Raw genomic sequence first — 13,140 nt, 5'->3', positions numbered from 1 at the left:
AAAAATCAACCCAACGGAAAGGGTGGGATTAGGAATGGTCATATTTAACTTTGCTTGCTGATTGATAAAAGCACCATTATTGTTTATATTATTAATAGGACTATAGACTGTTGAAAAAAACTGGGCAAAACCTTCAGCTATCTGTTCACAGCCAACGAACTCATTATCATTATAATACATTAAATTAGGAAGTTTATTAATTGATCTTTTATTGTTTATGTTATACCAAAAACTTTTAGGGTTAGTGTAGAGTAGTTGGTCTAAGTTTGAAATATAATTATCATAACAAATATCAGTCAAAGTTTTACATCTAGCCCTAATGTTTGAAAAAGTAATATAATCTGCCACATTATGACTGACCCTGTAGCATTTGTGTGCAATTTTCTTTTGCCTAACTAAATAACTTAATTCAGCTGAAAACCAACTAGGAAACTTTGAAGTTTTGTATTTCTTTAGGGGAACAAAAAGTGCTATAGCCATATCCAGTATATGATAAAAATGTGAGACTGCTATATTAATGTCTGCTGAGCTCAAAACCAAGTCCCATTTAATTTCACATAAGTAATTATTAATACCAATATAATCACCCATTTTAAAATCATAATAAAACTCTACATAGTTTAAATTCGACTGAGTTTCACAACTAAAATCAATTTCAAAATTATACCCTTTGTGATTTTATGACCCCTCAAAAAGACAATCAACTGCTTCCATTACATCAAGAGTTTGCTTGCTTGAAAAAATTAGATCTAAATAAACAAGCCTATCATTTGGAATTGTAATATTCTGATAAAAACTCAAACAAGCATAATGCTGACCTAAAACTAGACCCGCCGAGTTTAAAGGACAAGTCACCACCACACCATTGTCGTCATTCCCCCAACTTGAATCAGGTACATTAAAATCACCAAAAATATAAAAATCATAGCTTGAATATTCTTGCCTGAGAATGTCAACAGTATGGCAGTGACTTTCATATAAGTTAATTGCAGAATTTGGGGGAATATAAACTCCCCCAATTATAAAGCTAATACTACCAATTCTACATAATATATATAATTGTTCGACTGAATCATACACCAACGTAAGCTTCCTTGAATTAATAACATCCCTGATATATATCAAAATTCCTCCTCCGCGACTTTTGCTGCTAGAAGAAGGTGAACGATCACATCTGAACAGACTAAATGACTTTACAGACAGTTCAGCATCGGAGTAGTCATCAGAGAGTCAACTCTCAACAAATATCAAAATATCATAGTGCGAGCATAAAACAACTTTAATTAATTCATTAATTTTAGTTCTTAGGCCACCAACATTATAGCAAAATACTTGCAATGGGGCTAATTTACGTTTTTTCTATTGTTTTTAACATTGTTTGAGGTAGAATTTACTATGTATGGCACATTATTTCTATATTTAATTATTAAATTCTCCTCTCCTTCTTATTTTCTTCTGTTTAGCTCTGCAACCACCTTCCTGATGCATTCTCTTTGCATCACTGTTAAGTCATTTTTTAATTTGTATGCATGTAAATTTGACTTCTTATTTCCCATTATTAGTATGTCCCGTGCAATCTTATAGTCAGAGAATACCACTTTAAGTGGTCTCGACTTGTTTCCTCTTTTCTCACCCAATCTTCCAAATCACCCAATTACCTTGAGAACTTTCTCGACTGCTGGTTCTTTATTAATTACCCCCAGCAGTTCAGTTATTTTCTGCTGGTCCTCCTGTATCCTATCTTGAATTCTATCGGAGCTTGATTCTGGCAAGTTATAGATAATAATATTGTTAGCCCGAACAGTTCTATCATTGACTTCAGTTAAAAAGTTATCCATGTTAGAGTTATCTGAAGATGGATTTGACTGTTGGCTAGTTATCGATGTTTTCATTGCAGTAATTTCGGATTTTAAATCATCAAAAGAGCTCTTGAATGCAGAGTATTACTCAATTTTACTCCGTTCCTGCTTCTACTCTTTAAAAATTATTTCAGAATATAAGTTGAATATCACAAGTGAAAGGATGCATCCCCCTCTGATCCCGTGTTGTTTTTTTAATTGTTTTGTTGATTAAATGTTTTTTTTACAATCGATTACATTACATCATACTTGACGTCTCTGAATTTATGGATTAAAATTCCAAAGAGTGCCCATGTGTTTCCGATTGCATTTATAAAACTAAATTACTTTTTCGGATATCTGTTATTCGCATTTGTTTTAAATTCTTCGAAGATCCGGTAGAAGGAAATTGTTACTCAGACAATCTAGAATATTTATAAAAATAATTATAGACTTTAAAAATAAATAAGCAAAAAAGTTTCCAGATTTGTGACTCATATTCCTAATTATGACTATTTTTCTAATGCAAGAAAATATGCCCTAGCTTGCGCTGCTCACGTCGTTTTTACACTGGTTTGGTATTTCTAGATTTTTAATCTAGCCAGCATCAAATCAATTCAATACCTTATCTTTTAGTTTATTTTTTTTGTACTACTAAGTGTATACTACTCCACCATCATCTTGGTTACAGACACATTCTTTAGGATTATCATCAGCCTTACTTTGGTCTTCGACTAGCGATGAACTGCTATAACAATTTTCTAAAAATTCTTTAAAAAAAGAGAGCTTTTCATCTTGTTGCCAATTCTCATCATAGAGCTGCAATAGCGTTTTAAAATTCTTTACCTTTTCCTCTTTTATTTGATTTCTTATTTCTGTTTTGTTAATTTTTTTAAACTTTTTCCTTTTTTTGTAATTAATTCAAAGTTTTCTGATAAATGATCACGTCAAAAATTGGATTCTATTTTGAATTTTACTAAGCCTTTAGCATCCTTTTTAAAAATGATAGGTTTTATGTCCTTTATACCCACAAACTTTTTTCAATCTTTATCCAAGGCTTTATAGTTTCGAATAAACCAATCCTGTCCAAGGCTCTTAACTGTCCCAAATTCATTAAAAGTTTGTAAATGCTCTTGGTCATTAAGTATAAATTCAAAAGTCCTAAGATGTTTTTCTAGTCTTCGAAACACCCTAACTGCGGGCAAAAATGGATGAGAACTAAATTGCCAATGCGTACATATAAAATATTTAATATCCATAAAAATGCTTTTTATTAGATAAGTTTAACCTTTAGTCTAATGAAGTGCGTTAAAGAAATGCATAAAGAGTTGATAAACGGTAATATGGTTTATAATTTAAAGCATAATCCATTATTAATAAATACGTATTATGTAAATCTTTTTTGACGACGTCACCGGTAAAGATTACTTGTATCGGTGGAATCAATAATGCGATTGAGCGGCGTTGCAATGTTGTTGCCTTTTTCTTTAATATACGTTATCTACTCTGTTTTTGAAGGTGGTAGACAATGGTACAGTGAAAACATCTTGTCGAACTTGCATTGTCTTATTTATTTAATGTAACACGACGTTTCGGTTAGAAAGTATCTCCAACCGTTATCAAGTGTAAACTGACAGCAAACTACTAATCTATAGGCTTATATCGCTACCTTCCAACAAGACCGTCACAACTCGAAAATTGCTATTTTTCAGTAGAGGCGTTTAAAAATATCCAATATTTATTTCATCGGGCTACGCTGCTTTTTGAAAAATATGTTTAAATTTTTTTTTTGGTATTATTAAAGACCCTTGTGGAGAATATTTTTGGAATTATTTTTATTTCAATTTGAGTTAATGAAAGTACTAAGTTGAATTCATGTAAACAAAACTTGTTTATTATCTACTATAGTGTATTCCAACGCGTTCAAAACCGTCACCGAACAATTACTGTCATTACCGTCGAATTTTAATTACTGCGCATGAACGTGATCGTTTGATGACGGTTTTCTAACGCGTTGGATTGGAACAAACCTTATGAGAAATAAACCTAAATCAAATTTTTGGTAACATATTTTAAAAAATTATAATATTGAAGTTTTATAATACTAGGTTACACTTACATCAGTACAAACGTATTAAAGAAAAAGAAACGTATTTTTAAAACGTATTAAAAGAAAACTTAACTCATATACCTAGTTATTTTCTTCTTAACTCTTAAGTAAAAACATCTAACAAAACAGTCAAAATCTATAATCTACTTAAATAAATTTTGGTAGAAACCATGATAAAAGTCGGGTATTATGTTTTTCTCTAGTAACTGCATAATTCCCTTTTTTTTGGTTTCAGGAATTTCATTTTTATCTTCCTCCTTTAGCTGCTTCTACACATAATTCTGCTACCACGACCTGTTCTTCTGGGTTGGGTTGGGATTTTTCGACTAAAAAAAATAGGAAACATTAAAATAAAAAGTAAAAGGTAACCAAACAAAATACCTACGTGTGGTATGTTTTCTTGAATTAAAACTAGCAGAAGAACTTAAACTTCTGGAGGAACTAGGCTTGGTATTTTCTTTCTCTGCAAAAGAAAAAAAAGTAAAGAAACTGATTTAAATATTAAAAATTTAAAATACAAACCTTCAGTCTCCAAACTCGATATCGGACTGAAAGTGTGAAAAAAATGTCAAAAAAAGTAATAAGCAACAAACAACTTTTGGCAAACTTAATTTAACTTGTTTTATAAATAAAACTGTTATACTTACGCCTTAACATTTAATACAAACAAAAACGAATCTTTATTCAAGAAAGAACGTCATAACTCAAGATGAGACATGTTCAGGTCTTTAAAAGTACAGAAATTTTCATAAAAAACGTCTCAAATGAACAAATTTCAACACAAAGTAAAAAAATTATTTATTTTTACAAGGAAGAGCGCACTAATTCTAAATATGACGTTTTTTTTTTCCGAAAAAAACTATATTTTATTTACCACATTTTCCATAAAAAATGCACCAACATAAAATATGACGATATTTATCGCAAAATATACAAAAAAAGAACTGACCTTTTCACAGAAAATCGACCTAAACTTATATAGGACGGTCTTTCCCACAAATATTAAAAAAAAAAACACTTGTCACTTTTATGTTGTGACGCTCTTAACTGAATAAACACAGGTCACGACTGCAACTGACCAGGCATAACTGAATTGATACGCTCTTGCGTGTTAAAACAGGAAAGGTTCTCACTTAGTACACTGACGACATGCGCCGCCAAGCGGCTATTCGCCGAAATTAGCTTGATGCGATATTTTTTGTAATAGAAGCAACTTCTGCTGAATCGATTTTCGTGGAAAACCGAAAAATGGATTTTTCGGACTTGTGGAAAGGAAAGATGTCCGTGAAAAGAGTTGGGGGGGAGGACACGCCTCTCTCTAGATCCTACACTGTCCTGAGAGTAGAGGCTTCCAGATGTTGGGTACATCGACGCTTGGCTGGCTGAAGATCCCCTAATTCTGTGAAATGAAAACTGCCTCTACGAACTTCCTCTTCCGCCAGTGCTGTTCCTTGTGCAGAATCTTGGCTTCTGACCAATGGATATTGTGTCCATTATGCCACGCGTGCTCTGCTATTCCGGATTTGGAAACTTCTCCTCTTTGGGTCCAGCTGCGAGGTTCCTTCGCTCTGATTTCTAGGGGGTTTTATATTGTGATTTTTATACGTTATCTACGTTCATTTAACTTTGAATGTTGACTTCTTTATCTTATCATATTTTATGAAAAAAATGCTTCATCTTTTATTAAAGAGGAATAATATTGTTTTGTGCCTGTCAAAAAAAGTGTGTTTTTTGCCATTTCTACATAAGCATTTGGTATTATTGCATCCAGCAAACAAACTGCCCATAATTCTACCGCAATGCTAATTCTAGCCGTTCAATGTTCTAAGGTTTGGCCCGTAGTTTATGAATTCGTAATTCTTATTTTGTCAGCACCAGTGGAATCAGTAGGCTCTTTTTTCCGAAAATAAAAACTGCAAACATCAAAAGCAGGGCTTCTAAAAACTAATAGTAAAATTATTTAGAAAAATGTTGAAAAGAAAAATTTTCCTTAACCTTGAAATGATCAGCTGCACTGGTATTGTTTATTTTCCAAAGCCTGGTAATGTTAATGTTTGCCGAGAGGTACAATCTTTTGGATTTATTTCGATTATAATGGCTTTCTTTTGCCTTTAATTTTCCAATAAAATTAATCACAAAGTTTTTTGAAGAACGACGATCTCTCTAATGTATTCTCTTAAATATTTGCTCCAGTTCCAGTTATAATATGCCTCGTAATTGTATGTAGCCTTTTTAAAAATATATTAAAGGACCTTAAAAGCAATTTTTGACAAACTCTGTATGTAGAATCACTTTTTGTGTACATCCTGCATTCGATTGATAAAACATGCTTCTGATTTCTACAGTTCGGTTTGTATGTTTCGCGACGCCTTTTCGGTGTTTAAACTTTACAACAATATGACTGCTTACGATCTTGTCTTACCTTATCAGGAATATGTAAAACATGTTTTATAAGTGAAATTATATCCTGCTCGGAAATATCCACGTAGTGATAGCTAGGTCCGTTGTATTTACAAGACCTGTCAAAATTCTTAATATTTAGAAAATGGTCTTGTATGTAAAAGATGATTTAGATTCTTGTTTCGACTACTCTCGTTGGCCTCACTAATTAAAACCTATTCAAAATCCATTGTAATTATTAGAAACAGCACGATTTGTACGCAGATCTAATCAAAGCACCTTGTAAACAATGGTATACAACAACACGTGTATGGATAATATTCTTTTCGTAGAAATTTAATCTGTTCACTGCTATTTCATAAAAAAAATCTTTTGAACGTAGCGAAAATAAGAATTTATTTGAAAATATAATTGCGGGGATAATAATCTTTTTGATATAATATCTAAATTTTGACTGCAATTTTACCAGAGATAAAAAACTTTTTGACGCAATTTAAATACTGCATTGTAAAGAGTGTTCCCAGAATAAGTAACGCCATCAATTTATCGCTTTATAAATTTTTAATTATTATTTCTTTTGAATTTTTGATCCTCATATGACAACATATTGAAAAAAAAATTTTTAATGATTCTACCTAAAACTTCTTTCTTCTAGATTCTGACGCTCCTCGTCGTCCGGAACGCAGAAGAAAAAAGAAACCGGCGCCCTTACCACCCCCCCAAACCCAACCCCTACCGCCGGAAGACATCTTCAGTGGTCAATTCGTGCGAGTAAACGTCAGCGTGGACCCTCAAAAAGACCCCGCCGCAACTGAAAAGACCCGTTTGCTAGTAAAAAGTACGGCAAACGAACCGCATCCGAAAAAACTGGGGCAAAACTTTAATTTGACCTCGTTACTGAAGTCGAACAAACCGGAACCAAGCAGGACCCAACCGTTTATAAATACCACCCTAAACAGACCCCAAAGGACCCCAATTTACGAGAAAAACAACTCGTGGACCAACTCCGTGCCGCGCATGCTCAAGAAAAATCTGCGCAGTAAAAGCGAAACCAGGAATTTCCAACCGATGGCTTATCGGTATATTGACACCACCACCACGGATTATCCCTACAACAATCCGGCAACGCAGAATAACGCGATGTTCCTCACGGCGACCGGTTTACGACCCAAACCGCATTCCGCGCATAACGTTGACGCGGTCAAACATCAGCCGCGCATCAGTTTTGGGTACAACGTTGCCGGATTTACGAAAAATCAAGAAAATAGTATGGGCAATAGGGTGTTCGGTTTAACACCTAAATTGAAAGATTTTAGTAGTAAGGGTGAGGGTGGGAACAAATGGGGTAGCACTAGTGACTTAACGTATTTAAGTAAAGAGAAGAATAATCTTAAGAGTAGCATCAAGAGCGGCGGGGAGGCGGTGGGAAAGAAAAAAAATGAGAAAAAAGTTACTTTTAGTGCGTATACGACTGTTCAGGTAGTCTAATTACTTAAAATTGTTTTTTTTTTGAAAAATTAAATGTGTAAGTATTTTTTAAAGTTTCAAGCCATGTTTTAGTTTAAATTGTAATGTTAGTTCTTCTAACCCATAAGAATCTTTATTTAGAGCGTGTTTATTTAGCGTAAACCTAATAGCTCGTAAAGTGATTATAAATGGATAGTTGGATAATTCTTTTTTCAATATTTAAAATATTTTTTTTTACATTTAGATGATTTAGACTTTTTTTAAACTATTTCTTTTTGGGTTTAGTTTTCGAGTATTAAAACTATTTTTTCAATAATTTAATTTCTTATTCGATATTTTTCTTTTTAGGGAAAATATATTTTGCCTCTTATTTTTTTTTAATTGCTTACACTAATTAATTTCCTACTAGTTTAGGACATTGTAAATTATCTTTTTTCCTTTCTTCTTCTCAATTCTTCCCTTACAATTAAATTAATTATTTCTTTCAAGTATTTTCTCGTAAAACTATTTTTTTCGGTAGTTTCAGACGATTTAATTTTTTTAAAGACTATTTCATCTTGTTTTTAATTTTTGAGTACTAAAAGAATTTTTTTAATAATTTAGTTTCTTTTATTCGATATTTTTCTTTTTAGGGGAAATATATTTTGCCACTTTTTTTTTTAACTGCTTAGACTAATTAATTTCCTTCTTTTATTAGTTCAGGATTTCTCATTCTTCCCTTCCAATTAAATTAATTACTTTTTACAAATATTTTCTCGCAAAACTTTTTTTTTTCGGTAGTTCCATTAATTTTTTAAAAAACATTAAATTTCAGTAATTTTTTTTTTAAAATTTTCCTTTTAGGCATTTACATTTAAAAAAAAAATTATACAGTTTTAATATACAGGGTGTCCCAAAAGTCGACGATCAAACTTAAAGGGGAGAAGGGGGAGGTCATTTTGAATTAAAATAACTATATATGTATAATTTTTTTTAATGGATGCTGATTCAATGAAATTAACCTTTAAAAAAATTGACCCGTCCTTAGAAAATCTTGAGAAATTAATGTACAACTCGCCCATATCGAAATGGCCTTTGAGATGCGAGAAGAAAGAGTGAGAGAGTCAGTGTGCCTAAAATGGGCTTTCGAGGATTTTGCCACTGCGCATCCAAATTTCACTGGCCATTTTGATATTTCCGAGCTGTAGTTTCATTACATAATTAAAGACTTGAATATAGATTTGTCTTACCCAATTTCTAATGGAAAATACTTTATTTGTACTATTGCCACATTTTTTCAAAAATACAAGAAATTGTAATAATACTTTTTTTAATTTAATGATCAACATACGCAGGACGAATTGTCCTAATGAAGTTTTTGAATAAAGGTGATTCAACTACCCTAAAGGGTAGATTACATCCAAATATAAATTTAACCAATGCTAGATCTATTTTTTCATCTTCGTTTTCTCTTAAAACATCTATATATTCCGTTATTTTTCTTGATTGTTTGAGCTGTCTTTTTTTTCCAGATGGAGTATTAGTAGGATCTAAATTTATTGCATCGTTAACAGATAAAGTTGATGAAGATTCTACATCAGAATCAGCTAGTTTGCTTTTTTTATTAGACATTACCAGTGTCGTTAACAAATTTTATTTTGGGGGCTTTCGAATTATCCCCAAGTCATCTTCATTTGTTTTTTTTGCAAAATTTGTATTATTTTTAGAGTTAGGGAAACTTTCTTCGGTTACATCAGGAGCCGCGACTTCTTCTGTATTATTGGTACTATGTGAATCCGTTGAACCAACTGGATCAAGCGATCCATCTTCCGACACTAAGTAAGCCTCAACTTGACTACATTGACCATTTTTTGAATGTGCGCTCTAAATAAAATAAAAAATAGTAAATTTATGTAAGTGTGCAGGAAGGAATTCTTAAATAGAATCAATTCGATATCAAAAATGCGATATTATATTATTTATGCAATATATAAAACTTTTGAATTTTGTGTGTAATTAATTTATCAAAATATATTAATATAAGAACTGTCCCATTTTAAATAAATAAAAATTAATTGGTCACTGTTCTTGATTTTAATGTTTTTGTGAATTTAATTTTGTATAATAGTCATTGTTTATTACCATAGTCATATTCTTTAAATTTTTTCCACGTAAGAATTCCACCCTGTGTATGATTATTTATTAGTAAACTTACTGTACCACTACTTTCAGGTACAACAGGAAAATCATCATCATCTTCTAATTCTACTGTCGTTATTTCATTTTGGTTCATACCCTCAACCATATTACTACAAGCACTAGTACTACGACGGCGAACTTCCTTGCAAATATTTCTAAAATAATAAATAATAATATAAAAGTTCGTATTATCAAATGCTTAATCAAAAGTTGGGCATTTTGATTTACCGATTTATTAAAGTTTTTTTAAAGATTAAAATAATTAATTGGTTATAAAAATATTGGGGAAAGAATCAATTTACTATACCATTTTACAAGATGTAGAAGGAGTGGATAAAATCTATTTTTTTATGTATTTATTATTTTAATAAATATTTCTATTGTGCAATTTCTGAAAAGTTTTACAAGGAAGTAAGAGGAGGAGAGGATAAAAGAAAAAAGAAGCTATAAAATAAAAATCTTATGTAGCTTACCTCTATTATAAGATATTATGTAAAAAACCAAATTTTAAAATTTTGTAGTGCACGGGAAGGATGGGAATTATAAATGTACTGTAATTACCTGTGAGCTTGTAATCTTCTAGCGCCGGTATTTTTAATAATATTATCACAGAATCTACACTTTGCTGAATATTTCCCATTTTCTTTTATCAAATCAAATTTAAGTTCTTGAAAGTTCTTGTTGCACTTTCTTCCACTCATTTTATGTCACTTAATTAAAATATAATTTCTCTCATCGATTTACACAAAGGAGACGGGATACAGAACCCCTTACACTTCTGAGAGGACAGGAACTAATAAAAATAAACATTAAACCTAACCTAGATCTCCATTGTCGACATTGTTGACATTGTTGATATTGTTGACATTGTTGACATAGTTGACGTGTCGAGGTCGACAATCAAAGTCGACGCGTCGACGCCCATCACTGGTTGAAAATCTGTTGATCTTTTCAAATATAATTAAACATCAATTTTCTTATGCCTTTGAAATATGCCATAGAAAAGTTTTTGAAAAACATTTAAAATTATTTATCTATCAAATAACTTATGTTGATTTTCGCTAAAAAACGAAAGGCAAAAGACATATAATCTACCTGACTTTTTAAATCTAACGAATCTTAAGGCTGTAACTGATATTATATTAAAAATCTAAGCTTATAAATTACTTATAGGACGATTAATTATCCTACTTGATCCCCTAAAGGCCCGCGATCCTATTAAGACGGATGTATAGTTTTTTCTACACCTAAAAATAAATAAATTCACTTTCACCCAGTCCGTATAATTGCTACAGATTTCTTATGAAAGAAATCTCGAGGCCTAGACGGGCAAAAAAAACCCAATAATAAATATAACGATTTTAAGCCGATTATAGATTTATTTTGCTCGTGTTGGATTCTAGAGCATCGTCACTTTCGTTCCGTAAAAGAGCTTTCTTTTAGTTAATAAATATTATTGAGCTCCTCTAAGTTAAATAAATTGCTATTAGTATTAGGCTTTCGTGGCTTTTGAATCAAAAGTAGTAAAACATTTATCTTAACTTTAAGTTTAATATTTTGTTATATAGTGTATATTGTATGTTACGTGACTTTGTTGTATATACTGTATTTTTATGTATAAAAGTTGTTTAGCTTTGTAGAAAATTGTAAACGACATAAATAAATTCATGTTATTATAACAATATGTCGCATTATTTCTATGAAGATTTTATCGTTTTACTGTCAACGGAATGGATAATTAGAGTCATCTGCTTGTATCCGACTGTAGACATCCGTAAGTAAAGGAAACAATAATTCTTGATAATTTTTAATGAATGGGAAAAATGTCTCGAAATGGTGAATTGGTTATTGTCTGGTCGGGCAGCAATGAACTTCGTGTCTTCTCAAGGTTTTCTCTTTTTTGTCGTTTTATTGGCATGAAGATTTGCTTGAAAGGCAATAGGATGTTTTCGTCTAGTTTAATTTGTTGGTAATTAAAGAAGACGATGACCGTTGGGTTTTAGTAAAAATTTACAGCAAAAAAATGCTCTTGGATAAAAAAAAATTATGAAGAGGTAAATATGTTGTGTTGGGTTTGAGTTAAAAAATTTGAGTAGAAAGAGGACTTTGAAAAGAACAGATTAAAAAAAACAAAATTTTCATATTAGTCACCGGCGCTTAAAAAATTTAGCAATAATATTTATTAATGCAAAAAGGCAAAGTAATCTCGTAAATGGCGAAGTATAGTTATATTAGCTCTTCAACCTGACTATACCTACTGTTGGGAATGCACTTAAATGAATAAACGTCAATGAGTCGAATCTGTTAAATTAACTAAATTAGTAATATTAATAGTTTACTTAATTTGTTTTTTATCTGAGGGGTAGCAAGAAACCATGCTATTTTTGATTTTAATGTTCTCTCAGAATTCTAGCCGTTGGCTGAGTGGGATTCACCGGTTTTCTTGATGTAAACAGTTTTTAGGCATATTTAGTGGAAGACATATTGGTATTATTTTGTCTGGCGTATTTTTAAAATGTAAGACCCTATTTATTTTCTAAAGAATTGAAATATTTTTCTTAGTCATTAAGATGAAATTTATCGGTCTGACCGAAAAGAGGTCCAGGATATTTACAAAACTAAAGCTAGCTCAGCGGTACCGTAAGTAACCAAATACGGTTTACACTTAGCGTTTCCCCGCGGGAATTATTTTTATGGATTTCGATAAAAGAGTCTGAGAAAAAATATTTGGTTTATAAAATTCATTTGAGTTTTGGTCACTAAAGAGTGAAGTTATTTAATAAAAACAATAAAGGGTGTTGCGACGTGAAATAAGCTGTGTTGGTTTGGTATAGTGTTTCACTACAAGAAAGAGTGAGTTTTTCACAGAGTATGCTTATTTCTATCTTATTGATTACACCGATATTTTACCTTTTTAATTAAAAATGTGATTAATGAAATATTTTAATGACCGATTGTTGTTTGTCTTGCTTGTGTTGTTGTGACGATTGTTTATTGTTTCTTGTTAAGATACTGAGTTGGTCTGGGACCATTGCACAGCTCGTTGTATTTAACAAGACCTTGTATTTGGAGAGGACCCTCGCGTTGGTGTCCATTGCACCCCTCAGTACAAAGTGTGTTATCGTCAGGTGGTCTAGATCGGAGATT

The 13,140-nt window shown here is 31.6% G+C and overlaps 1 protein-coding gene across 1 annotated transcript in view; it reads left to right on the top strand.

Annotated features, from left to right (window-relative positions):
• Window positions 1-8,120, top strand: part of LOC126746743 (uncharacterized) — a 126,838-nt gene extending 118,718 nt beyond the window's left edge. Inside the window, exon 3 of the mRNA XM_050455081.1 lies at window positions 7,004-8,120. Coding sequence (XP_050311038.1) covers window positions 7,004-7,836 — 833 coding nt within the window. The 3' untranslated portion in view covers window positions 7,837-8,120. The remainder of the gene's footprint in view (window positions 1-7,003) is intronic.
• Window positions 8,121-13,140: the final 5,020 nt, after the last annotated feature.

This window comes from Anthonomus grandis, chromosome 2 (assembly GCF_022605725.1).
Source record: "Anthonomus grandis grandis chromosome 2, icAntGran1.3, whole genome shotgun sequence".
NCBI classification, from domain to species: Eukaryota; Metazoa; Arthropoda; class Insecta; order Coleoptera; family Curculionidae; genus Anthonomus; species Anthonomus grandis.
The sequence above is the reverse complement of the archived record's forward strand: the minus strand, read 5'-3'. Positions and strand labels throughout refer to the sequence as shown.